This window comes from Myiozetetes cayanensis, unplaced genomic scaffold (genome assembly GCF_022539395.1).
Source record: "Myiozetetes cayanensis isolate MyiCay16 unplaced genomic scaffold, myiCay2020 scf10, whole genome shotgun sequence".
Classification (NCBI taxonomy): domain Eukaryota; kingdom Metazoa; phylum Chordata; class Aves; order Passeriformes; family Tyrannidae; genus Myiozetetes; species Myiozetetes cayanensis.
The window spans coordinates 34,892,102-34,920,035 of NW_026086605.1; the positions used below are offsets into that span (position 1 = coordinate 34,892,102).

General features: G+C 50.2%; 1 protein-coding gene across 1 annotated transcript in view; it reads left to right on the forward strand.

Moving 5' to 3' along the window:
* The first annotated feature begins 10,822 nt into the window (after positions 1 to 10,822).
* The window catches only part of ADAMTS14 (ADAM metallopeptidase with thrombospondin type 1 motif 14), a 31,287-nt gene continuing 14,175 nt past the window's right edge, over positions 10,823 to 27,934 (forward strand). The window contains exons 1-5 of the mRNA XM_050305612.1: positions 10,823 to 11,068; positions 11,484 to 11,881; positions 18,368 to 18,524; positions 19,128 to 19,324; positions 26,859 to 26,942. Coding sequence (XP_050161569.1) covers positions 10,996 to 11,068; positions 11,484 to 11,881; positions 18,368 to 18,524; positions 19,128 to 19,324; positions 26,859 to 26,942 — 909 coding nt within the window. The 5' untranslated portion in view covers positions 10,823 to 10,995. The remainder of the gene's footprint in view (positions 11,069 to 11,483; positions 11,882 to 18,367; positions 18,525 to 19,127; positions 19,325 to 26,858; positions 26,943 to 27,934) is intronic.

Here is a 27,934-nt window from a genome sequence, read left to right on the forward strand (position 1 = left end):
GAGTGTGGAAAGAAAAACAACATTTTTCAATAGCAAGCGTTGCTTTTTCTTCAGCCCCGATTCCCAAGGGGTCCCTCATTTTTTTTCTGGCTTAACCACACACGTTTTGGGTTTACTTTTTTTTTTTCATGCAGAAATACCTGCCTGAATATTTTTGTCCCTCGCTGAGTGTTTCAGTGTTTGGATAATTTGCTGCTGATGCAGTCAGACAGTTGATCCAGTGATTTCAAGAGGCTGTTGATGCTATTTTTTCGCTCTTGTTTTTCTTTTTGACAGAGAACATCCTTTCTATCCTCACATCTCCATTTATTCTGCCTTGCTAAAGCAATTACCTGCAGGCTCCTTTGCTTTCAGCCAGGCTGCAAATCCATTCCCTTCTCCTGTCCCAGAACCAAGCCTTGGAAGTCCTGCCTATTAGCCCTGTCGTAATTAGGCAGAGTTTTTAATTGCTTAGGAAATCCCAGCCTCTTTAATCTTGGTAATGAAGGCTGGAGCTTTGCATCACCTGGTTTGAGGGGCTCAAAGGCTTCTTTCCGCTTTTCCCACCATCCTAACAAGCAATTTCCAAAGCAGGGATAAAGCAATAGCCTGGGGGAAAAAAAAAAAAAGGTGCCTGGGAGATGGGAATGTGTTCTTTTCCCCAGCCTGGGAAGGCAGAAACACAGGTCCCTCTGCTAGATAGTAAGTTAAACCTGGCTCTGAATGCCTTGGCTCTGCCCTGAGAGAAAAGATTGGGAATTCAGAAAGCATTCAGCCAGGGACAAAGCAAACAAAGGGTTACATATAATATATTATATATACAGAATTATTATAGAGTGTGTATTACATATTTTAAATGCCATATGTAATGTACATAGCACACATTATATATACTGTGTGTATATAGTATATAGATTTTTATATATTATATATAACATTATGATACAATAAAATACACATTCTAGAGTTATTCTATATAGTGTATAATAGAAATTCTTTATAATAACAACCAGGAGCAACCTGGGCTAGTGGAAGATGTCCCTGCCCATGGCAGGGGATTGGAGGTTTAAGATCCTTTCCAACCCAAACCATTCTGTGATTCTAGGATATAGAATATGTATTCCACATTGTATAGAATATAAATAAAGAAGCAGCTATTAGTAGGGTGGGGTTAACGAGCTGACCTCCAGCCTCACTGGGGTAAGTTCCCTGCCAGGAGCAGCATTTCATCCCAGGGAGGCCCCAGCAAGGGGTGGGGGGTCTGGGGACTAAAATATTTATGAAAGGAGGAACTCAAAGAGGGGTTTTACACTAAAAAAAACAAGAGCTCGTGGACTGATTTTATTGATTTTCACAAAACCCTGTTTTTCTCCAGGTTTCTGACCCTTGCTTAACTGCCTTAAGCTATTTCTCTGCTCCTTCCCATCTGATTCAGGGCTTGGAGTGTGGGAATCCAGCCAAGGGGAGCCGAGGTTATTTTGGGGCAGAGAATGAAACGTTTAAACCCCAGGCAGCAGTCCTGGGGGATCGACTGCAGGGCAGGGAGTGTGGATCCGTGGCTGGGTTTCTGCTGTTGTCAATCTTCATCCTGGCCCTGCATCTCATCTCCATGGGCACAGAGGGCATCTCCACAGCTCGGGGTGCCATCACCCATTTTTGGTCACCCGGTGTGCCACCATTGCACCACTGTTTGCACACACAGGCTGGGGTGGGCCATGAGAACTCTTGGTATCACATAAAAACCCCCAACCCACCCCTTATTCTGCCTGTGGAAAACAAACGTTCTTCGCGGCCTGGAGGATGGTCTTTGTGCCAGCAGCTCTGGTGGAGCTTGCAAGAGGTGAGATGTGGGGCTGGAGACTTTTAAAAAGGGGCCTAGAGCTGCCTTCATGAATAGTGCTAGTGGGTCTTTGACCTGTGACAGAGAAATGGAGATGTATTGTGTGTGTATATATATATATATTTATTTTGCCCACATGCACCAGACTGGATCACATTTTTTTCCCCAAAAACCCAGGGTGCTGCATCTTCACTGACTCCTCCCTTCATAATTAAAAGAAAATTTATATATATATATATATATATATAAAAGTTATATTAACCTGTAACCACTATCAGGGCTGAATGGTATTTGCTATCCATACAGGGATGAAAACTGTCTTTTAAATCCCTATTAAAATATGGTTGAATATAAAACACTTCAGGCCACCTGTGCTGAATGAGGGCAAATTGTCCTCAGCTGGGACCTGCTCTTAGCCCCTCCCTGGGAGTGAAACCCAAACCTGAGGCACCTGTAGCCCCTCAGTTTCCACTTGCATTGCCCTCCATGCTGCTCAGGAAGCCTGGAGCACGGGAGGGACTCTTGCTCCTGCGAGCCAGAATACCCTGGATCGTCATCAAAGAGGATTTTTTGGCCAGTTTGGGAGCCCAGCTCTGTCATCGTAAACGCAGTGAGTGATTTTATGGCTTTTTTGTTGTTTGGTTGGGTTTTTTTTCCCCTTTCTTTCTGGCTGCAGCGTTGGGGGGAACGTGGCATCAGGGCTGTTTGTAGCTGTGCTACTGGCTAATGAGTTTATATTTTAAATGGGTAACCTTGTAGTTATTAATGCTTCTAATTTGCCTTCCCATCCCTGAGGGTTAGGGGTGTGCTGGTATGTCCCTTCCAGGTTTTTTATCTGTGCTCTTTTCTCCTAGTAAAGGTCATGAATAAAGGAATAATTAAATATTATGTATATATATATACAATGAGACATGATTAACCTGTAACCATTGAATGGTATTTGCTATCTGTACAGTGATAAAAACTGTCCTTTAAATCCCTGTTAAAATATATTTGAATATAAAACACTTCTTAAAACAAACAAACAAACAAAAACAACAGAGGAAAACTTTTTTGGAGCTAAATAAACCCCCTGTGACTCGACCTGTGGGAAGTTCAAGGTCAAAAGCTGCCTCAGAATTGGAGGTATCCCCAAATTCCTCTTTCCCCTGTGAGGACATGGGTACAGATGTGTTTTTTTCCCTGCTCAGCCTTTGCCTTTGGTGTAGCTTGTTTGGCGTGAGGAATATTTTAGTGGAGGGTATCTCTGCTTCAGATGCTTCCTTCCAGAGAAAGCAAAGCAGGATAGTGATATCTGAAATAAATGAATACATAAATTCACTGTGTGTGGGGTGAAAAGGTGGCAAGAAACCTCATCCTAACCACACCATCCCTCTGTGAGATCCTGCCCCAAATAAATCAGCCTGTGGGATCCCTTTCATTTTAAGGTTATATTTTTTTGTTGTTGTTCTAAAATGTGCAAAAATGCAGCTGTTTTTGGCCAGATTCTTCCTTTCTACATCTTTGCACCAAACAGGGGCCCTGGCAAAGGGACCTGTCCTTTGGGCTTAGCAGAGGTAAAAGGAACAGGGCTGCTCTTACCTCAGCCAGGGGTTTTATTCCTCCTCCTCTTACGGGTGAGCAAAAATCCTTGGAAGCTTAACTTCACGTGTCTTTATGTTTTTTCATCCACTGAGAAGGGAAAATGCTCCGAGGAGCCAATATTCCATTGGCACATGGGGCTGCAAGGGGAAACCTGCCCCAACCCCAGCTAAATCATCACAGCTATCAGGGGCTTCAGTGCTGTGTTGTTTTGGGTTTTTTTCCCTAAAAAATCCCCTTTATTTCTATTTTTCCACACAGCAGTGGCAGCTCTGCTTAATATATGGTGCCAGCTATACCCAAGTCCCACAGACATCAGCTTTTCAAGGACCAGCTCGGGAGCTGTTGCTTTTAATTTTGGTGAAAATCAAGAGTGTTTGAAGGGGGGGGGGGATATAATTTCTATTTACAGCAGCAGGGAGGGTGCATGAGAAGAGGCATGTGCTGGCACTGGGCCACCGTGCATAGCTCTGCACATAACAGCTCTTAAAATAATATTAATAATAATAATAATAATTTCCATGTTTCCCTTTCTGTGATGTCCCTCTCGGGCAGAACTCCCCGACGAAACCGCTGGACCTCTGCGAAGGGAGCCCATCTGTGTTTCATTTTACAGCTGAAGAATAGTAATTAAGATGCTTTTTGCAGAGCCAGGGCTCGAAGAACTAAAAATAAAAGCCATATAGGCACAATACCAGAGCTCTGAGCACCGTAAACTTTCCTTTCCCCCTGTTTTCCCCCTCCCAGCTCCATTGGACCCCTGGGTATGGCCAAGCCTCCCGTTGTTTCGGGGGGCAGAGACAGGAATAAATCACGGGGTGGTGCAGAGAAGGGGGATTTTGGGCTAAATCCAGAGGAGCAATGCAAGTGCCAACCTGTGTAGAGGATGGTGGCAAGGAGAGATTTTTCCAAAGCTCCAAAAATGAGAGGCATCGTGCAAAGCATCAGGCTTGGCTCTTCTCTTGTAACGAAGTGTGTGTAAGCCCGGGTCCCTAGGCTTGGAATGGCTTTCTGCCTTTATTTCTCACTTTTCATCCATGCATATTGCAGGGAGGAAAAAAAAAGCAAAAAGCAGCTGTTTTCTAGCCCTCCACCACCTCAGGGTGCTTCTGGCCCCAGGCAAATGAAAAATTAATTTTCCCCAGCTTGAGCTGAAAGCAGAGATGGGGCTCAGTGAGATTCACTCGAAAGCACTTGCTGGCTGACAAGGGGTGGGTGGAAAGATAAGGTCGTGCTGGAAAGATGAGCAAGGCCCTGGGGGTCTGGGAAATGCTCAGCAGTTTGATTTTAGAGACCAAAAGAAAAAATAGATTTGGGGTTTACGCAGCAGTAAGTTTAATTTCAGCAGGAGGGTGATAAAAAATTAACAAGGTGGTCAATGTGCGGAGGGGAAAGGAGCGTCTGGGGGGGGTGGTACTGGGTGAGGTTAACCTAGTTTGTGTTGTGCATGTGGGAAAAACACGAAGGGGAGGGCTGGGGATGCCAGGATAGCAGGGATAACCTCCCACCAGGCAGCCTTGGGGTGTGGGGGTGTGTTTTGGCAGGGCCGGGCTGTGCCGGAGCGAAGCGATGCTGGTGGGATGTGGTCTGAGCCGTGGCACGGAGAGGCTTTAACAGCCCCCTGCATCCCAAGGATGTGGTGCATGTGTGTGTTTTGGATGCCTCAGCCATCAGGTGGCTTTAGGGCTCTGGGCAGGCGCTGTGTTTTTGGGAAGGAGCGGTTCAAGAGGTTTCCTCCCAGTGCAGCAGGAGCCCCTCACCCCGGCGTCTGGGCTGGCTGGGCTCAGTCAAACCGAGGTGCTGCTGACCCGAGTTCAACAGCTGCTGCAGCTGGGCTGTGTGTTGTGTTACAGTCAGAAAACAAGGGCTTTTTGGGGTTATTTTCTGCTTTCCCACTGGCGGGACCCGGCCACGCCGGCGGAGCTCTCTCGCAAGCCTCGCGGCGCAGTTCCTAGAAGGAGAGCAACTTTTTCCCTCCTCTTTTCCAAGCCTCTGCCGCTGACAGTAGGGGCTGGAAAGTGTCCAGAGCTGTCGGTATAAATCTCACTGACCTTGTTTCACCATCCCTTAACTTGCAGTTCAGTGTCTCCCATCAACAGGGACTGGCGTCGACTTCCACTTTCTGGCTCATTTATCCCCTTTTTTTTTTTTTATTTTTTTCAGCTTTACGGTTTGGTTTCCCGAGCTTGTCTGTTCGTCCCTGGGTGGGCAGGGGGACTCCCACCCCCTAAAAAAAAACCCTCCCAGCAAGGTTGCCAAGGCAAACATCTTGCAGGAATTTGGAGATGCAGCTGTAGCTCTGCTTGGGAAGCGATGCTCGGAGGCGCAGCGCGGTGTGGTGAGGTGGGATGAGGGAAAGGTGCTTCCCTTTGGGCTGGGCTGGGTGCAGGGCTCTGACCCCAGAAAACGCTGCCTAGGTGCCATCAGGAGATGAACCTTGGTAGGATTTGAGCTCCACCCCCACCATGATGCTGAGTGAGCATCTGTATGGGAGAGTGTTGCTCTCCAGAGTGTTCTCACTGTCTTTCCTGCATTTTCCACGAACTCCTGTGTTTGCTTGATGCCATATTTGCTGTCCAGATGATTCCAGGGGTTTGACTGTGGGGGAATGGTCTCCTGCTTCATGCTGGGCTCACTGAGGAAGCAGCTTTTGGAGATGTGGGCTGCAGAGCAGCCGGTAATGGCGAGAGGGTAGGAAGGAGAATTCACTGTTGTTTCCCATCCCAGCTGGACCAGCTGCTTTGGACACCCAGCTCTCCCTTTTTAGGCTTGGAAAAGAGGATTGGGAGCTTTAGTCCTCCCAAAAATCCACAGCATCATGTACTTCTGGCTCCCTAGGTGCTAAATCCATATGGAAAACCTTCATTTTCTGGCTCCAGTAAAGTCTCACCTTGAAACATTGTGCTGATGCCACAACGTGTTTGGGACCTCGTGGAAGAACTTTGCCAGTTGCTGCCACTGTCACTTGGCTTTGTGATAGTATCCAGAATCTTTGAAATGTCGTCAGGAGGCAGGATCTATCAGGATTAATATTTTCCTTGGGTGAAGATCGTGGCTTTGAGTTTGTCCAAGGGACCTGAGGGGTGTGCAAGGCAGAATAACGTGGCTCTGCTTGTGCACTTCTGGGGGAAAAGCCCAAAAGCTTTTATGTTGTATCCCCTGGACCTTCCTGGGGGATTAGGACAGCTAATTGGATTTTATTCCAGGTGCACCACGAGCTCAGTGTCACAACCAGGGAAAGCACCAGCCTGAATAGGGAGAGGTCAGAGGAGATTGGAGAAGTCTCAGGGGGCGCAGCAGCTATCTGTGCACAGGGAAAGGGTTGTAGGAAAGCCAGGAAAATCCAAGTAAACAGTACAAAACCTCCTCAGTGTAAGCAGCTGCAAGAAATATGCAGATTAACCCGGAGGAAAAAACTTTCCAAGACAAGAAAAGCAAGACATGAAGGGGGAAAAAAAAAAAAAATCTCCTGGGGGCTCGTGGAGGCTCCCTCCATCTTTGGAGGTCTTAAAGCAGGGATTAGGGAGAGATCTGCCAGGAATGATCCTGCCTGGGGGCAGCCAGAGACCAGATGATGTGCCTGTCAGCTCCCTGTCTCCAAAAGCCGGGCTTGCCCTTCTCCTGCTCTTCTGGATGAGCACGGCACGTTTGGGACCCTCCTTGGTGGTCTCCTAGCAGGACTCCTGGAAATCCCCCCCGGAAAGGGCTGAAATCCTGGAAAAGGGGTGTTTTTCTGGCTAAGGGTTGCTTCAGAGAGGGAGGGGAAGATGCTCTCAGGGGGTTTCCTCTCCCCTTCTGTCCCCGCTCTGCAACAGCGACTGTTTTCTGGTCTAATCTCCTGGCGGCTCCGCGTGTCTGAGGGATGAGGTCATGCTCGCTCACCCACAGCCTGCCCTGCTCCTGCTCCCATCCCTCCAGCCTGGGGAGCAGGGTGGGATTGCACTCCCTGCAGAGGCTCTGGCTCCGTGCACGGCGGGATTTGGGATGCCTCCCTTACCAAGCATCACCACGGACCTTTGCCTTGCTCTGGGCGTGGATGGGTTGGACCAGGGATGGGGACCAGCATCAGTGCCCCCTGCCCATCTTGCCCATGCCTGGGATGCCAGCCAATCTCTCCCAGGGGCTTTTAAAACCACAGACTATCCCAATCAGCTGGAAAATGCTTTCCCCACACACACACTCCTTATCCTTCTTTCTTTTAATTTTTTTTTTTTTTTTTTTCTCTTTGGGCCACTTCTTGCCTGCAATCAGCCCGTGGGGAGGAGGAGACTGGTGGTTGTGCAACCTGAGTGCAGGGACAGCTGTTCCAGAGCCTTTTGGATTGACAAACAGGAGGTTTAAATCTCTGGGAAGAAGAAATGTGGTGACCTATGCCTGGAAACACAGCCTTGGCTTCTTGCTCTGGTAGATCCCCAGCTCCTGGCTCATGATATGGACAGACAAGCCAGTTTAGGTAATTGGTGGAGGTTGCCATGATTTTATCAGCCCTAACTCCCTCCCCTCCTGGAGGTTTGTAGGGCTGAGCAAAACAACCAGTGCCCATAAAGACACAAAAATAGACACCATTAAGTGTGGTGGGATTTTTTTGTTTGTTTGTTTTGTTTGGTTTTGTGTTTGTTTTTTTTTTTTTAATTTTAATAAATTCTTCCAACCTTTTGTGAAGGTTTTCCCAGCCCTCAAATTCAAGATTATTGAATTTAGGGGCCAATAGCTGCATCTACTGCTGGTGGTGGGGGGATCATTCTGTGTGGAGATTTAGGGCACCTTGCCAGGGCCCCAAGTGGTACCTGGTGGGATGGGCAGGGCTTGGACGTTGCATCACTCCAGGATGGGTAGAAATGGGTACTGTGAGATCAAAATCAGGCTTTGGGAATACAAGCTGGAGCCTCCCAGAGGGAAAGGAGTCTGATTTGGGCTTTTAAAAGCAGCAGCTGTTGTCAGCTTTCTTCTCTGGAAGCTGGAAAGAAAAACTGCTCCTCCCCATGCCTAGAGGTCACCCAGTAAATGAGAAGGTCCCCAAAAACATGTCCCTGGTAAATCTCAAGGCTGCAGAGGGGAGTGCCTGTTGAATCAGAGAGAATTACAAAGCGTGTTATCCATGGAGGAAGTGGGGGCTTCAGATAAAATAGCACCCGAGGAGGGGAAAACAGGAAAAGGCTCCATTTGGGCTCCAAAATGGAAAGGAAAAGGTTAAGCCTAAAGTCAAGGAGAAGGGTGGGACAGAGTTAAAGGCAAAGCCAGGAGACAAAGAGGAAAATAAAGGGGTCAAAAAGAAGGGGAAGGACAAGGAGGGAAAGGACAAGAATAAGTTGCCTTGCTGCTTCGCTCTCCCCATCCTCTCTTTTTGTAGGAACTGGGAAGAAGAAGGTTGGAATGAACAAATTTTTCTTATTTAAATGATGGTCTGCTGATAGAGGTAAAACAAAAATCCACGTGGAGCAGTTAATCATTTTGTATTTCAGGCAGGTAAGACCTAAAGGTAGGGCTGGTGTCACTGCCAGGGTGACAAATGAACATTTCAACATCTGGGAGCCCAAGAAATCCCCTTGGGCGTTGTCTTTGTGCCATGCTCAGCATGTTATAAGGTACCCAAAACTACTTGTTTATTACCTTTAGGAGGTAATAAATGGGGCATCTTGTGTACCAATTCATTGCCATTGTCATCAGCCAGATTTATGCTGCTGAAGTCAATGGTTTGGTGACACCAGGGAGACACTAAAGGTCTAGACGGAATGGATGGATGAGTTTGTGGATCTTGTGGAGAAAGAAGTGGTTTCTGTCTCTAAAAAAAAAAAAAGAAAAATTAAATGATGTTTTGCAGAGCTATTCTTCACGAGAAAGGCATGCCCTTTATTTTGGGTTTTGTCATAAATCTATTTAGTCCCAATAAGGGCTTGTTCCAGCTTTAATGCCCTAATAAGTGTCTATCTGCTGAAACAGCCTGAAATGCTGGGAGCACAAATTCTTCTTCTATCTTCCCTGCAAAGAATCTCTTAAGAGATCACTTCTTGTGTTTAATTATAGATTGCACAAAGCAACAGAAGCGTGCAAAGCCTTAAACTGGGAAATAAAATTATTCTTTTTTTTCCAACTTGAAATTCTCTAGTTCAAGTTGGCATATTCATCTCTCTGGATGCATCTTGTGGTTTTACCTGCAGGGGTTTTTGGGCTGGATTTTGATGACCGAGGCCTCAGCCTCCCACAACCAGTGTTGCAGCACAGTCCCTTCCCTGGAGCTGGCCTTGGAGTCCTATCCAGAAGGAAAAAACAGCTGGGCACAGCAAATGGAAACAGCAACAGAAGGTATGTTCCTCTGCGTTGATGGATGGCCCATACCTGGAATTGTTCAAGGCTGGGTTGGATCAACCTGGGATAGCGGAATGTGTCCCTGCTCGTGGCAGGAGGTTGAAATGAAAGGATCTTGAAGTTCCCTTCCAACCCAACCCATTCCATGACTCTGTAATGTGGGAAGCCTCTTCACCATGGGACTTTGTTGAAATTCCATAGATTATTTTTTTTTTTAGGGGAGTAGTTAATTTATTTGCCTCTTGTGAGGGTGACAAGGAAGGTGTCTGAGGAAGCACAGCGTGTACTCAGCGTGCTCCAGAGTTTTGGTGATGCCCTTTGGAAAACCCAAGTGGTGTGAGTGGCATCACTCTCATACCAGTGCCTTCTCCCATCTGTTTCCTCCTCAAAACAGAGGGGATAGAGAGGAAAAAAAAAAATAAAGTGGAATCATGGAATGGTTTGGGTTGGAAGGGACCTCAAAGCTCATCTCATTCCACTCCCTGCCATGGGCAGGGACACCTTCCACTATCCCAGGTAGCTCCAAGCCCCGTCCAACCCGACCTTGAACACTTCCAGGGATGGGGCATCTGCAAATTCGCTGTTATGGATGTTTCCACATCTGGAAAACGTCCCAGATGTTTCCAAACAGGATGTTTACCTCCATCTCACGCGGCGGCAGCGCTCTAGACGCTGGGAGACAACTTGGCTCTCCCTGTGGAGCATCTCTGCGCGGGGCCGGGAGGTGGGATTTGGGGAGAGGGCCAGGGGCAGAGCGAGGTGGGGGGGCTCCCCGGCTCCCGGCGAGTCTCGCCTTTGTTCGGGCAGCGCTGGAGCCGGGCGGCCGCGGGGCGGGGAGGGAGGGATGGGGAGGAGGAGGAGGGATGGTGGGAGGGAGGGAGGTCTGCCCGAAAAGGCTTTTTTTTTTTTTTTTTTAAATCTCCAAGAAAAGAACGATCCGGAGGCAACGCGAGAACTTTTTCTTGGTGTGGTTTTTTTTTTTTTTTGGAGGGGAGGCGTGTGCTTGCTTAATAACAAAAAAAGTAAATTATAAAAAGAAGAAAAAAAAACAAAGGGAAAAAATATTTAAAAAATCGAAAGGAATTAATTAAAACAAGCCCGAAACTCCCACCCCCTGGGCCAGACCCGGCCCCCGGCCCGCCCCACGCCGCCCCGGAGGCGGCAGAGGCGGCAGCGGCGGCGGCAGGAGCGCCGGCGGCCCCGGCGGCGGGGGGGAGGCGGTCGCCGGGCGCCGCCCGCCCCGCATCCCGCCGGCCCCGCATCCCGCCGCATCCCGCCGCCGGCCCCAAATGGATTATCTGCGGCTGGTGCTCTCCTGCCTCGTCCCCCTGCACGGCTGCCTGGCCGCCGGCAGCGCCCCAGGTACGGCCGCTGCCCCGGGGGACGGGGGGCCCCGCCGGGGCGGGATGGGCGGTGTGGGGGGGGGACTGACAGGTGGCTGCACCCCGGAGGATGGGGAGAAGGGAGAGGGAATCCGGCGGCGGCGGCGCGGGGTGTGTGTGGGGGTATTGGTTTCAATGGGAATTGGGGGAGATGGAGCCTGGGCGAGAAATAGTTGGCGTGCTTGGCGTGCGAGGGGACGTCAGCCCGAGTTCCTTCTGCTACGTTGGACGCACCCGCTTGAAACTACAAAGCGGAGCCGTGTCGGGACGGAAAAGCAGTTGTTGGGTTTGTGGGCTTGCCAAAGGCTCCCCAGGCTGGGTTGGCCGCCGAGAGCCCGGCGCCTGAGCGGGATGCTCCGTGCCCACGGCTCTCTCCCTCCGTCTTGTCTCCGCAGAGCTGCTCCTGTCCGGCAAGCTCAGCGAGTATGGTGTGATCGTCCCGTTCAGCGCCGACTGCCGGGGTCGCTTCCTCTCGCACGTGGTGTCCGGCGAGGCGGTGGCGGGGATCGCCTGTCCCCCGGATCCCTCCCCGTCCCACCGCCGCGTCCCGCGCAGCCCCCCGGAGGAGCCCCCCCAGCGCCGCTTGCTTTACTTCAACGTCACGGTTTTTGGGACGCAGCTGCACCTCCGGCTGAGGCCCAACCGGCGGCTCCTGCCCCCGGGCGCCGTGGCTGAATGGCAGGAGGATTTTGAGGTGCTTTTCCGGGAACCCCTCCAGCAGCGGTGCCTTTTCACCGGCGACATCTCCGGCATGCCCGGAGCCGCCGTGGCCATCAGCAACTGCGACGGACTGGTGAGCCGGGGGCTGGGGGGAGGGTCAGCTCGTGTGTGGTGCCTGTGTTTTGGTGGGGTTTTTCTCTTAAGAGGGTGGATCGTGGTGTCCCGAAACCCGTTTTTTTTTTTTGTGATGCTTTAGGTGTCCGCAGCATTCGCTGCCCTTTGCCCGGCAGGTCCCCTTTCCCCACGATGGCACAGGGAATGCCTACTCCATCCTTCCGCTGGCTGTGCAGGGATATTTATTTAAAGGGCTTGAAAAAATTGCCAGTCCCGTGCTTGAGCTGCCTGCTGCCCGGAGGAGGACTGTGCCACACGCTGTCACACCCACGGGCTGTGCCCTGCCTCTGGGATGGGTACCCACGCTGCCGGCGGTGCTGCTCCGTCCTTGCTCGCCCCTGTTTTACCTTGGGACTGCCCCAGGAACTTTTTCTCGGCATTTCGCACCTCTTAAGTGATGCAGAGCGAGCTCGGGCATCTCCTGAAATCACTGTTAGCTGCAGTCTGGCTTCCACTAAGTGTCTCTTTGAGGGAGGACCTCTCTTTTTTTTCTAATCACTTGTATGCTCAGAGCCTCTTGGCTTTCTGAGCACAGTTCAGCATCAGTAATTTGCTACCACAGGGCTTTAATTCCTTCACATGGCTCTGTTACCTCCTTATCCCCTGCCTGTGGGTTTCCTACCTCTGATATGATTGGGGAATCGCTCATTTTTTAATACCTTTGGCCCGTTGCCCTTCAGATTTCCTTTGAGCCAGTTTAAGTCTTGTTTTAGGTGCCAGCGTTGGCTGTTTCCTCCTGGTACCACTCAATGTTAGAATAAATGTCTTATTTTGAGCTTTTTTTTTTTTTTTTTTGGTTCTTTTTATATATTTCTTTTTTGGTTGCTCTATTCCAGGAGTTCCTTAAGCCAATTTTGACTACTAGCGCAAACAATTCGGCATTCCTTTCTTTTTATACAGCACCCAGTGTTACTGTACAAGCAGCAATGATAGAGCAGCACAGCCAGAAATACATATTTCGCCTACATATAGTACTTACATTTTTTTTCAGCGCATAATCCACACCTTTTGAAGCATCCTGTTGGGAATTTTGCTGAGGCTGTGAACTTGCAGACATTTCTCCGTGGCACGGATCGCACTGGGGCTGGCGAATTTGGGCAGGCTTGGAAGCTTTAAAGGCATTTCCTATAGCTCCAACAAATAAGTGACGTGTCTGGAATGCAGACCCGGATTCGAAGTGTGCGGGTTCCGTGGAAGATCTCACTCCCTTTTGACATCATGAGCAAAGGGATGCTGGAAGCAGCTGGCGGCTGATCCGTCGTCCTGCTGCATCCAGGAAGCAGCGAGGGGATTTCTCTTCCCTGGAGCCCCACTCTGCTGTTAGCATCCATCCCAAGCGGGCTCGAGTTTAACTTTTCTAGGCTTTAGCCCCAAGTTTTCCCTTCTCAGCCCCTTGCACACCTGTCCCAGGTGGGGTTTGTTGTTGTTTTTGCCCCTGATCTGGCCATCCCTTGGCCGCAGGTAGGAGCAGCAAGTGCTGGGTTAGGACATAACTCGTGCCACAGGATGCTTTTCCATGTGGATACATATGCAGCCATGCCTGTCTGGCCACCCACAGCACCCCAAGCCCACCCTTTTGAGCCCACATAACGGAAGAAGTGGCCTTTCTCCAGGATAAGGATTTTTCTTTTCTTCCTGCAGTGTATTTTTTGCTCTGTGGCCAACAAATAGATTTCCTGGCCTCAACCAGGAATTTCCCATCATCTGGGGAGGGCACGAGGCTGGGGGAGAGGTTGGGAGGACAGAGCCCAAGCAGGGGCTCTCCTTTTGAGGATTTTGTGATACATCCAGTGTCACAGTTGGCTTCCCTCTTCCATGGATTTTCTGGCTGTGTGACCCTCTGGCTTAAGTCAGTCTGACAGCTTCAGTCTGCTCAGGATCCGTCCGCTTTGGAGGAGTTGGGAGCCCAGGGGAACCCCCAAAAAGCAGTGAAGGGAGCTTGGTTTAGGAAATGCAGCGAGAAATGGAACAGGAACACGGTGCTGGGTGTGGATGGGATGGGAGGATGACGTTTATGACCTGTCAGAGGAGCAGCAGAACATTTGGGAGGGCTGTACATGGCCAGGACTGCTGTGAGTGTGCTCCCCACCGACTTAACGTGGGGAGCACCAGCTGGAGGAAGCTCTTCCTTAAACAAGGACCCCTGAAATCGCCGTGGGCTTTTGCTGGAAGTTATCCAGCAGCTCGGGGAGGGGACTGTGGCTTTGGCATCCCAGTATAGCGTGCGTGGGAGGCGCTGGTTTGTGGTCGGAGGAAGCGTTCCGGGATGCTGTGGATGAAGGCTGTGTACACACACAGATTAGCCTGTGTATAAACAGAGACTGAGATTATAAATAACCGGGGGAAGGGGGGAGATAAAAAAAACCAACCAACCCAGTTCTTGAAAAAGACAATACACACAAAGTCTTCCCTAAAACCGTATTTAGCCATGTAAGTGGAGCCAATTCTTTTCCCAGATGCCAAGCCCGTGGCACCTTCCTCGACTGGGCATCCACGCGTGAAAATCCACCCTTTGATTTTTTTTTTCTTTTTTTTTTTTTTTTTTTGCAAGGGTGTCTCGTACCAGGGTTGGGTAGGTGCTGTCGCCCATAACATAATTTCAAAGCTGATCTAAGCCACCGAATTCCTAACTGGTAAAGCAGCATCAGACAGAAATCTCACCCTGGTGGACACGTCTCGCTGCAGCGGAGGCATCCCATATCTTTCCATGCTGGCTTCAGCAGTGTGTGGTCGGCCTTGTTTCCTTCCTGCTTTGCTGGTTGCAGAGATGGCTGAAGGGTTATCACCCATAAGGCACCCCATTTGCTTTTTGTGGCTGACTTTTCCCCTGGGTTTTTTTAACCCCAGTCCTGTAAACTTGTAGAGCCAGCGTTTTCCAGCCCTGGCGGCCTGGTTTGCTTCAGATGGGTGGCAGCGGATAAGCAGAGCACAAAAGACCTCAGGAACAGTAATTCATAGGGAATGAAGGGAGAAACAGGCCCCAGAATGATGCCCCAGTGGATGAAAAACCAAAAACAAACAACTTTGTCTTCCAGGATTTTCCTTGCAGCTCCTGCACTGTAGGGCTAATTTTGGGAAGAAAGAAGTTGTGAGATGACCCACTGGCCTCAGCTTGATTTGGGTCTTACATGGGTGCAAGGGCTTTTCTCCCAGGGGATAATCCTAATTTTTGGCAGTGAGTTGCAAACCAAGCCCTGTTTGGGCTGAAGACCTAATTAATCATCACTTAGAGTGTCTTTGTATCTTCACCCCACCAGGAGTCCTGGCTTGGGGCACCTGACAAAGCAGGGTCTGTAGCCACCCCAAAAATCTCTTGCCTTGGCACAAAGAGCAGGGAAGAGGAGTCAAGGAGGGCCAAGTGCTGATAGTCTGCAAAGCTGTGCTGCAGACAGAGAGGTACCAAAAGAGTGATGGGGCACCTGTGGACCATGCACCCTTCTACCAACCCCACCCTCCCACGCCCTCACCAGGCAGTCCCTGGGTGGAAGGGCGGTGGTGTTGGTGATGGTGTCTGTGTTCACACTGCCTGGTTTTCTAGGACTCTTTGTCCAAATTAAGTGTGAATCTCATAGGAAAAATACATACTACGCACACAGCTGGCTCTGCCCCTCCTCGGCGTTGTTTGCTCCTCTGGCTGAGTGCAGCAGCTTTATTAATTTTTCCACGTCCTGGCTCTGTTGAAGTGTCAGAATTTCCTGAATTCCTGTGGGAGTTGGAGCTTTTTATCCAGTGGTGGTGGATGAGTTGCTTACCCAGGGTTCTGGGGGGGGGGTCCCCCTTAGTGAGGCTGGATTTCATCTCTCCTGTAGGCTGGGGAGCTTCAGGAGAGCTGGAACAGAGACTTCAGCCCCACTGTGAGCTGACAGGAGTGAGCTTGGTGTTTTCCCTGAAAGAAAAAAGCCAGTATATTTTCCCTCTTTCCAGTGGAATTGTCTCTAAAGGGCCATTTTCTAGTTTGGGACTTACTGAGAGCTGCAGACAGCACCTCATGTTAGAAATAGGAGTGATGGTCCCACCAATCAATTTAATTCAATTTGGTATTATTAAAACAAATTAAAATCGAGGATGGGAAAGCACGTGGGAAATTGATCACTGAGGATGGGATTGATCTCTTGGAAAGAGCCCAAGGAAAGATGAGTATGGCTTTTTGGGTGGTGTCTGGCCTTTCTTACTGACTGCCTACGGTTATGACCTTCCCAAAATGCTGAAATACAACCCGAGCCGCTCCTCTTTAACACCAGGCAGGTTGGTGCACGGCCTGCACGGTGTTCTTTGGGTTGTTCTGCTTTCTGATTTATTTTTGTAAATGCCAAGGTGACTGCTGTGTGGTTTCTGTTTCGTTCCTCGGGCTGCTCCGATCATGTGGGCGCACAAATCCGCGCGTTATCCGCTTTGCCGTCGGTCAGTGCCGGCGTCGGCAGCGCGTTGCACCCCGCCTTTGGGAGAAAGTCTGGGCTGCTTTATTCCTTGAGCCGTCTATAATTAGTCACGAGCTGCAGAGCAGCTCAGACCCAAGTGGGCTGTGGGCTCGGGACCAGGCTCTTTCAGATTTTAATCCAGCACAGCTTTCCTCCGGCCGCCTGACTCAGCAGGTCCCGGCTTTCGCCCTAAACCCATAAACCGGCTTTGGGGTGCCTGATCCTGGGTGAAACGCCCCGTGGCAGGGCTGGGAGGGGGTGGTGGTGTCCCAGTAGAGCTCCTCCCGGGGCAGGGGTTGCTTCTTCTCCTTCTCTTGTAATACAGGAAAGAGCAATGCCTTAGACTGGGAAATTAGGAAGAATTTCTTCATGGGAAGGCTTGTCAAGCACTGGCATTGGCTGCCCAGGGCAGTGGTGAAGTCACCAAACCTGGAAGGATTTAAAAGCCACATGGATGTGGCACTTGGGGACATGGTTTAGTGGTGGCCTTGGCAGTGCTGGGAGAATGGTTGAACTAAGGCTTTTCCAGCCTTACTGATTCCATGATTCTGTGACCTGCCCCATCATCACGGACTTTTCAGCTGTCACTGAACCTGACTTGTGGGTTCACTCCCTGGCTTGTTCTCTGCCTCATCACCACCACCTTGCCTGGTGCTCCAGGCTCTTGACTGAACCTGGCTGTGGTCTTGATCTCCCTGGCTGAGGGTGGTGGGACAATCCCTGGCTGGGGAGGTCCTGCCCTGGTTTGACCCGAACGTCTCCTGTAGGAAGGATCTGCCATACGTGTGTCAGGCAAGTACTCACATTCCTCAGGAAGGTGGTGTAAAACAAAACCAGCTAAAAATCCGCTTTGCAGAGGAGTTAAGCAGCCACTAAAAGCCAAGTGCAGCAGGAAATTTGATGAAGTCCAACAGAGCCAGGTTGGCTGATGCCACGATGAATCCAACAGTACGCGAATGGGAAGGGGATCCAAAGATCCAGGCGGGCTTGGAAGGGCCCCAGACTCTGTCCAAAATACACCTATGTAAACTTATTTTATTGGATGAAAACCGTTCCAATCAAAACCCTGATGAGGACTCCAGTAGGTACAAGCTGCCGAAGGCTTTGCTGTAAGAACAGATCCATATGTTCTGCTGGTGCTTTCCAGGCAGCAATTCAAGAGCGGGCAGCGCCAGAGGAAGGAACGCACGCACGCGTGTGCGGCAGAGGGAGCTGCGAAAAATTCTGGGACGGGGAGAGGGGGGAGCTGCCCACGGGATGGGAGCCAAATCCTGGTGATCCTTTTCCTTGCCTGAGGTCTGAGCTGGCCAGCGCTGCGGGGTATGAGCGCTCAGGCTGATGCGAGGGGGATTTGATGGGAGCTCGGTGTTAATTAGAGCAGGTTGGTGAGCCAGGACAACACTTCTAGCGATGTTTGCCCTCCCGTTGATCTTCCCTGTGTTTGGGAGGTGGAGTCGTAATGCTTTCCAGCTTCTCCTCCAACAGGATTCCCCGTGCTAATTCCCAAGCGCTTTGTGGGGCAGAGAGGGATGGTTTCTTTTTCCTCCTTCTTGTTGCAGCTCTTAGGCTTGGTGAAATGGCAGATTTCCTCACTGGCACTGTGGGGATGGGATGGGGAGGGCGAAGTGGTGTGTGCCCTGTTATCCCTTGGGTTCAGGGTTCGGCAGAACTCATCGCTGATGAGAAGGAACAGAGTTTTGTTGCCATATAAAGGCATAACTTGAATTGCAGCCAGGTTGTTTTTTTTTTTTTTTTTTTGTGGTTGATTAGTTTTCCCCTTCTTCTTTAATTTTTTTTTTTTTTTCCCATCTGCAGGAGAAATTATGGGTTGTCATAGATGAGCATGGTAATAGAGCCGTCCCAGTGTCAGGAAGTAGTAACAAGACAGGTTTATTTGGGATGGTCTTCATCATCATGCGTGCTCTGCATCAACCTTTAACGCGTGTATTGAGTGTGTATGTCTGCCCGTGCCTAGACAAAACCACACCTTTTTCTTTTTTTCCCCCTGATTTCTTGGTGGAGTCCAGGCTGGCCTGATTCGGACGGACAGCAACGAGTTCTTCATCGAGCCCCTGGAGAGGGGGCAGCAGGAGACGGAGGAGCACGGGAGGGCCCACGTGGTGTATCGCCGGTCGGCCATCCGGCAGGACAGTGCCGCGCCGCGCCACGACCTCCACCCCGAAGGTAGGGGCCGCTGGAATCTGCTCTGTCCCAGCAGCTGGTAGTAAGCGGGGAGAGGATTTCTCCTTCTGTGTGCCCTCTGGCTCGTAAGTCTCCCTGGTTTCGGCTGCCAGCTGGGTGGCCAGTGAGAAGAAAGGAGTGAAAGTGCTGAGCCTGGAGGTGCTGTGGCCTTGGTTTGATCACCTCCCTGTTGTGAGATGAGGGTGGTGGGGCAGTGGAAGTTGTTGCCCAGAGAAGCTGTGTCTGCCCCGTCCCTGGAAGAGTTCAGGTCCAGGTGGGATGAGGCTTGGAGCAAACCTGGTCTAGTAGAAGGTGTCCCTGCCCACAGAACTCGAGCTTTAAGGTCCCTTCCAACCCAAACCATTCTGTGACTCTACGACGATTCTGTGAAATGTGGCATCAAACACAGAACCATTTAGGTGGGAAATGACCTTTAAGATCAGAGTCCAACCATTAACATGCATTTTAGCCCCGGTGCTCCCCATCCAGAGCCATTTCCCCACCACATCCTGCCCGTTTTCCCTGCTTCGCTCCTGGTTTTTTTTGTGAGTGGTGCGGGGTCACCTCAGCGGCTGTTTGTTTTTCTGCCCTCCTTGCCTTGCCCAGGGCCCGGCGTGCGGGTGGGCGAGCTCCCCAACTCCCTGGAGCTGCTGACGGAGCGCCTGGGGGACGCGGAGCGCAAGAGGCGGCACGCCAGGAAGGATGACTACAACATCGAGGTCCTGCTGGCCGTGGATGACTCGGTCGTGCGCTTCCACGGCAAGGAGCACGTCCAGAACTACGTCCTCACCCTCATGAACATAGTAAGGCTCGGCTTTTGCGGGGGGATATGGCTCCCACCTTTCCCTTGGCTCAGTGCTCTCCTGATGCTGCAGGTCTGTCACCCTGGGAAAGGAAAAACGGGTTTGGGAGGGGAAGGATTGCTGCAGGAAGGGCTGTGCCTTCACTCAGCCAGCTCTGGGAATCGGAGGGATGGAAAGCAGAGTCCTTTGGTGTTTACCTTCATCACGTTCCCCTGGCCAATGGCAGGGGGAATGTATGTTGATGTTTTCTCTCTCTGTCATCCAAGCCCAAGAGCATTTTCTCTTTCTCCTGACTGAGGCCGTCTCCTCCTCGTCACCAAGATCTCAGCAAATGCTAGAAAGGAGAACGGTTGTTACCTGTTTAGTTAGAATTTATGGTATTTTATTATGTATTCTGTAATGATGATGTTGATAATTTATTTTCAGTAATCTTTGTTGGTGGAGGAAATATTTTTATAGCTCTTCTGAGGCTTTTTCATGCTCATTGGAAAAGCTGTGCACCCTGAGGGTTAGTTAGACGTGTTTGAAAAGGAATTTAGTGCAGCTTTGCTGTGCAGCTCCTGCAACTCTCCTCACTTGGAGGGACAGGGAAGCCTGTGCTGGTTCCCTACATTCCCTTTCTTTCCTTTTTAAGATAGAGACATCTGTATTCCCTGAGTCCTGAGAGATGTGGAGGGATCAATATTTATTCAGGTAGTCATCTTACAGTAGGTTTGCTCTGCCAGCACCTGAATGCCAGCAAAGAGGGTCCATGTTCAAGGATCTCTTTCTCTCTCCCAGTTTTGTTTTGTTTTGTTTTTTTTTCCATGCTTTATCCTTACCTCTATTTATTTGTTTATTTTTCTTTAAACATACTCTTTTACACGGTGATGGAAAGTGTTGAAAAGGCTCAGCCAACTCAGGAATAACGAAGTTATGGAGGTGCTTTTGGTTTTTGGGTAGTTGTTTTGGGTGTTATTTCTGCAGTATTTTCGGTAATGAAGGGGAAATTATCGTCACAGGGAGTAAGGATTTGCGGGATTAGAGGGTGATGGGGTGAAGGATGAGTAATGTGGCTGCTCCCAAACAGAGAAAATGTTGGTTTTAAGAAGCAAATGCCTTCCTTGCAGTGTTTTATTCTCCAGCATGTTGTCCCGATGCCTGTGGTTGGATGCTCTCAGCCTCACCCAAATTCCCTCTCTGAACATTTCTCCCCTTGCTTTACTAAATCCTCCTGCAAGGGGGAAGCCACGGGGATCCCTGCTCCGGCCTCGGGCTCTTCCCACGTTAAGGGGGTCGGAGATGATGTCATTTTTCCTTTCCCATCTTTGGGAGGGACGGTTTGAGTGGTGGGGGATTGTCAGCTCTAATGAAAAGGTTTGGTTTTCAGGCACATTTCATGGTTCCTTCCCCACGGGGCAGGACTTTTTCAGGGAGTGAATGCAGGGGATGCTGTGCTGTGAGAAGGGAGGATGCTGCCTATTCAATCACAGGCCACGCTGGAGACTTTAATGAATTAAATAAAGGAGGGGGGGAAAAAAGCAGCATCAATAAAAGGGAGAGGGGGGGAAAAAAACCCCTAGGGATAATACATGCAACAAATACTTCCCCCAAGCATTATTTCCTTCTGTATATTCTTCCCCCACCCCCTTCCCCTTCTTTCTTTCTGGTTTTTAGTGTGTTTTCTTCCCAGCTTTGCTGTGACCTCTGTGCGCCTCCCCTTCCCTTGGCGCCGCCTCGTTTCCTTACCGGCTCAGATTCCTTAAAACACCCGATTCAGCAGAAAAAAGAGTGTCCTGCTTTCTGGCCTGGATGGCAGAGGGAGGGAGAGAGGAGGGTGGTGGGGAGGAGCGTGCTGGGACCACACAGATGAACACTAATGCCGGTAGTTGGAGGCAGGGGGAAGGAGAAGGGGCTTGGCCAGCCCTCCAAGGAGGAAAGGACTTAATGAGCTGAGCTGGAGTAAGTCGGGGAGATGCTGGGAAAGTTTTCCTGTCTAGGAGTTTTCCTATCAACACATATCCCAAGGAAAGGGGGCCAGTGAGCTTGGAAGCTGATAATAAACTTTCCTGGCTTTTTCTGGGATCTCTGTTGGGTGCCAAGGGGGTGGTGGGACGTGTGCCCTTCCCAGCGCTGCTGTAGGTGGGGTCCTGGGGCTCTTCCCAAGGCACAAACTCCTTTTTTAGGAACCCTCTGTCAGCTGAAGCTCAGTGATAAATGATTTGTCATGGAGAACTCTTCTTTTTTTTTTTTTTTCCTTTTTTTAACAAAACCCCCCACAACCCTTACTGCACTGCCAGAAATGCGGATGCTTTTCATTCAAGGGCACTGTGTCCATCCCAGGAAGCTGACAGGAGGATGACTGCTCCTTTTGTGCACCTAAGAGCTTCCCTGCAGGGCAGGCTGCCTTCCCTGCGAGCTCCCAGTCTGCCCTTCCCTTCTTGGCTCGGTTCCACACACGAATCTGGGGTCAGGTTGGAGGGAGTGGGAAATTTATCCTTTCCCGTTGCTTGCTGAGCATGTCTCAGTACTCCAAGCTGAGCCTTGTGGTGTCCACCCAAACAAGATTGTCCTCCTCCCTCTCACAGGGCTCTTGGGATGAATATTTGGTGGCTTGGGAAGCCATTCCCATCTCCTGCTTGCTGCCTGTGGCTGGGATTGGGGTGCTATGGAAGGAAAATTATCACCCCCCGGCCACAGTGACCACTGGGAGCGAGAGCTGGGAATCAGGAGGGGATCCAGCACCACTTAAGGGGTAGAGGAGAGGAGATCCTTTGTGTCCTGTCCTGCTTTTCAGCCTCTTGGTCATTCAGTTGGGCTCCTTGGTTTTCTCCTCTGGACTTCCCACCACTCGTCCCTGATCCTCTCAAGTCTGGGGGTGGTCCCACTCCAAGCTGTGGGCTGTGTTTAAGCCTGGCCCTGGTCTCAACTGCTCTGCTGGGTTTTTGTTGGACATTACCCATGATTTGGTTAAGGATGCAAAGGTGTTTTCCCATTGTTTCTGGTTTCTAGGGAAACCCCATGAGTCAGAGCCCTCTCCAGGCTGGGACTTGCCTGGCTCCAGCTGAAATTATTGTTCCCGAGGGCTGAGCAACAAAGAGTGCTACCGAGAGCCCACGTAGGAGAGGGTTTGGGGGAAAAAAAAATTAAACCTTCAGCTTTAATTCTGACCTGGGCTTATCTGAAAAGCCAAGCTGGAGCGTGGATTGCTCAAGGCATGAGCTTGCTGCTGTTTCAAGAAACCAGTCTAAAACAATGGGAAAATTCCAGTGCTTCTGGTGTATGGGTTTTTTTTTTGGGAGGGAGGGGTTCACGAGTCCCCTCCTTGCTAACTGATAAGAACAAAAATACCTCTGATTTCTCTTTGTGTGTCCGTGCACTTTTCCCCCACCTTCTCTATAGGCTTATGTGCTTGTTGCTATGTTTTTGGGACAACATATCTTGCTGGTGGGAGAGCTCTTGATAAAATCTAGAGTCGTGCCCTGCAGAGCAAACCTCCCCTTCCCTCTGTTCCTCTGCACAGATGACACTGGCTCAGCCCTTGCAGAGGTGTTGACAACAGCTTTGTGCATCCCTGCAGGGCATGCAAGCCCAAAAAATGTGGTCAGGGGGACTTTTCCCTCCCTTTCTAATCCCTCAGCCCCTCAGAAAAGAGGCTCGGGGTGAATCCACCAGCAGTGAAAACTGAGCAGGGGGGAATAAAAGAAAGGAGTTTAAAGATGACTTGGCTGTTCCGAGCAAGCGATCCAGGGTTTTGAAATGTCAGCTATTCTGCTGGTTGGGCAAATTCTTCTCGTGTCTCTCCCTTTGTTTTCCTTCCCTGAAGAACAGCGAGGTCTAGACCTCGCTGCCAGTGCGGTTTGCTGTCGGGATCTCTCGTCTGGGGCTGCAGACTCGCGGCTGGCAAGAGGCTTGCAGGGATTTAGGTAGGCAGCATTCCCTGCTCCCGGCACCAGGGAGGGTCTGAGGGGGGGGTCCCATGCACAGGGTGAGTTCCCCGAGCATTTTGGAGAGGATGCACAGGGTTTTAATGTTCCTTTCACTGTGAAATATTTAGTATTGTCCCCTCGGTGTGGCAGCGATGGGGGAGGTCCCGTGGGCTGGTTTGCCCTTAATTCACAGCGAGCCTGAAGGGCTGGGCTGTTTATAGGTGGAAAAATTACCTTTTAAATGAAATAGGAGAGCTTTTCTTGCCAGGTGACAGCGTGGAACACACTGGGCATGTAACCACACAGGCAAGAAGATCTTTATCCCATGTTCTCAGGGATGTGGGTCCCTTTCCCAGAACCCTTTGCTGAGCAGATATATTTTTTGGGGGGGCAAAGGAGTTTCTCTGAAGACACTGACTTGCCTAATGGCATCTGCAGAGGGCAGGGGGAGCTGTGCCAAGTCTACAAACTGCTCTCTGGGCCAGTTTCCATCCCCTCTGCTGGCCTGAACCACCTCCAGGGTGGGCTGATGGGGAGAGAGGAGGTGATGCCCTGTTCTCCTTCCTGAGGCACTGGAGCACTTGAGGGGATGCTGATTCCCCTGCTGATTCCCCCCTCTCCAGCAGCTCCAAAACCTGGGGACTGTTGGGTCACAGTCCCCACAAGCACCAAGCCTTTTGGACATGATTTTTTTTTCCCCCTCAATCAATTATTTATATCTGGCTGTTAAGGGAAGTCCATAGCCTGGGGCAGGCTGGTTCCACATCTGCTTTCTGAATTAACCCTAAAGGTCCCTGCTGAGCTGGTATCAGTTAGGCACAGATCCCTTCCTAAACCCTAGACTAAACAGGGGCTGTGGTTTTGGGTTAACCCTTCGGTTCAGAGGCTGAAGGGGAGTACCTGCAAGCTGGAAGAGAGTGTGGGTTTAGCACTGCTTTATAAGGAAGATTTAGGGATTAAATCCCATCTTGGAATAATACAGCTTCTTGCTCTGAGTCCTTTAATGAGCTGTTTCTAAGCTGCTCCTGGTCCTGCTGCTCCTCCAGGGAGGCTGAGGAAGGATGTGCAGTGCTGGGAGGGTGGTGATGAGTCTATTTGTCAATGCTTGTGAAAAATATTGCTGTTCCCCAATTTTTAATTTTTTTTTCTCCCAGGGCAGCTCATGTTGCCTGAGGGTGCGTGATTTGGGGCTGGGAGCTCTTCTCAGACCTGGGGACTGTTTGTAGGTACTGCAGGTGGGAAGAGCCACTGCTGAGGGGCTGTCTGCCATGGAGCAACATCCTGATGGATTGAGGGGTCCTTGGGAGCAGGGACCAAGCAGCAGAGTGCTGGTGGATGAGCACAGAACCCTATAGAATCATGGAATGGTTTGGGTGGGAAGGAACCTTAAAGATCATCTAATCAATCCCAGTGCCACGGGCAGGGACACCTTCCACCAGCCCAGGTTGCTCCAAGCCCCATCCAACCTGGCCTTGGACACTTCCAGGGATCCAGGGGCAGCCACAGCTTCTCTGGGCAACCTGTGCCAGGGCCACACCACCCTCACAGCCAAGAATTTCTTCCTAATATCCCGTCTAAACCTGCCGTCTGTCACTTTGAAGCTCCAGCTCCTGACAAGTGCTGGTGGTGAAAGAAAACGTGTAAAGTTTTGGGAAAGTGAAGGAAGTGGCTGTGTTTCCCCCACCTTGTTCCCTGAACCATCCCCCAGGTCCAGCTCTCGGTCTCTCCAAGCACAGTTTTCATTTCTCTCTCTCTCCCCCTTTCCCACCGTTTTATATTGACTCCCACAGGACACACATGAAGGCTGGAATATTTTTGTAACAGGTCAAACCCCTGATATGTGGGACTTCTCAGATCCAATGAGGTTTTCTCTGGGATGCCAAAGCCTCCCAAAGCCCAAAAACCCGGGGCTGAGCCTCACATCCCTGGGGATTTGAAGCTCCTTCCTGGAATGGATCCTTCATGCTTTGGTGGGACTGTAGGTCTGAGTAATGTTTGCAGCTGCAACGCTGCACAGCCTTCCTCCCATCTGTGCACATCCCCCAGAAACAGAGTCAGGATCAGAAGGAATCCACCCTACGCTCATTATTTTTACAAAATACCTTTGAAAGGTGCAGGAGCATCCCAACCACGAGAAGCAGGGGTGTCCAGCTTTATCTTTCCACACTGATAAATAAATCACCCTGCGGCTCTCACAGCCTGTGCATCCAGAGGGGTGAGTTAATGGGAGGGGTGGACTGACAGTTTATTGATTGATTTTACTTTTTTTTTTTTTTAAATCAATTTTGCTGCATTCAAGGCCCAGGATCTGCATTATTTCTCTGCATAGCTTGGAGCCACCTCCCAGGAGCGTTGGTTATCATGGGAAAACATTAATGATTGAGTTTTGGGTTTAAAAATGGCCTGAGTGGGTGTTTCAAACAGATACACAGGCTGTAAATTGGGGGGGCTTGTAAAACACATTGGGAAATGGCTAACTTGGATTCAGGCAGTAGTAAAAGTGTAGCTGTCACCCATCCCTTGAAGTCAGCTTAAAAAACCCCAAAGGAGTGGGGAAAAATAGAAAAGCTTCATAAATCTGATTTTATAATCTTTCTTGAGTCTGGAAAGCTATGATAGAGCTGAGGCAAATCATTTCCCTCTTGGGCAAAGCTGAAAAAGTATATTTTCATTTAAATGTGAATTCCAGTCAATATTAAAAAAAATTGTTTTAATTTGGTTTCCTCGACTTGTGGAGTCGAGGAAACCTCCATTTGTGGAACTGTTCATTTTGGAGACATGTTTTGGGGAAAAAGGGAGTCCCATTCTCAAAAATTGACTTTTTTTTTTTTTTTTTCCCTGGCTGTATTTTCACACATGCATTTTGCAGGTGGGTGAAGGGGGTGCAGGATCTCCCGTGGGTTTGTGGCTGCCCACTCTGTGCCCCTCTCAGTGGCTGTCACCTCACCTGGCTCTCAGAGGCCTTTCCCACGTGGATTCCTCTTCCCTTGGTAGCACTGGGAGTAGAATTTGTTTATTCATCCTGGAAACGTGGAAGGAAAAGGTTATAGCTCGTTATTTCCTTTGCAAAGTCATTTTTTCAGCCCGGGGTGATAGAAAATCTCACTGACTCACGAGCCCTCCCTGTTCTTCTCATTGTGTTGTCTTCTCCCGGGGTTTCTGAAGCGGTAGGTCAGGTTTGACTCACTGGTGTCACTGAGTAATGCCCTTGCTTTGATACAATCCTTTGCCTCTCCTCAAAAAAAAGGCATTTTTCCTTTCCACCACGCAAGGATGCTGGAGGCTGAAGCATTTCCACCCCTCTGAAGAATTCGTGTTCCAAATGGGCCCTGAGGTGTGGTGGAGGAAACTCACCCCTCTCTTGATGGGGTGCGTGATGTCATTGACCGCCTGAGCCACCCATCCTGGGAAAAACTGCCTTATTCCACCTCGGCTTTTTGACTTTCCCAGGGGAAAAAAAAGACCACACTGTGGGTGGGGGGAGAGGGAGGTGAGATCTTTGCCACTGGTCTTGGAAAGCGGGGTCGGGCGCTGAGCGTGGGAGTGCAGAGGTGCAGGAGGGTGTTTGAGGGCTCTGGGGGATGATCTTAATTTCTTCCCTGTTTGTATTTCCATCCTTTCTTCAGGTGGATGAAATTTATCACGACGAGTCCCTGGGCGTTCACATCAACATCGTGCTGGTCAGGATGATCATGGTTGGGTACCGGCAGGTAAATACATGGGGTGTGCTGGGCAGGACCTGCTGTGATATCTGGCACTTAGATAAGCCCTGGCTTGGAAAAATGTGGCTGTTCAGGTCAGCTGCTGAAGCCCAAGCGACAACTTTGCTGAGCAGGGATGAATCTGAACCCTACTTGGCCTGGATTTCGGAGTCTGAAGGTCTGGAGAGTCCCATAGCCGAGGGGAGGTCCTTGGGGAGATGGTGGGTGGCTGCGATCTGCCGCCATCTGCTTGCTCTGGGATGTGGGAAAAACACGAGAGGCTTCCTCAGGAGCTCAAGGATAACTGATGAGAAAAAGGTAGCTTCCCGAATTAGAAGGAGCTGGACATTAGTGAGGAGAAGCCGAGGCCAGGATCTCCTGTGTCCCAGCCTTGACTCGGCTCCCTGGAAGGCTTTGCTGGCCGTGCAGCTCTCAAGTGGCTTGGGTGTGGACAGAAGAAGCAGGGGGAGGTTTCCTGGGAAGGTTTCTCAGGTTGGATTTATTTTTTAAGGCTTGTTCAAGCATGGCAGCCAGAAGATTTTCTTTACAACAGTGTGATTTTCCTATTTTGGGAGCAAGCCCCTATCCCACACGAAGTGTTCTACAAGGGTGTTAATGAGTCAACACGGTGATGTGTTTCTGTGTGTGTGTGTGTGATCCACAAATAAGACCCTTTAGGTCTTGGAAAAACCCCTCCTTGTTATAGAAATACACTCAGCTGGCAGAAATCCAACAGATTTCTGAGGTTCTGAGGGAGAGGGACGAGGGTGGAGGGTGGCTCATTTTTGGAGGTTTCTATGGGACCAGGAAAACCATCTCCACCTGAGAAAGCCAATGATTTGTCTGGCTTCCTCCCAGCGGTGTTTGTGCTCTGTGCTGGGGGATGATTTATGGAGGGGAAGGGATTTGGAGCTGTGGATGAGACCAGCCGGGCTCCCTTTAGGATGATTTATCCTCCCGAAAGCCGACGCTGGAGGCAGCTGCTCCGTCCAGTTATGCCG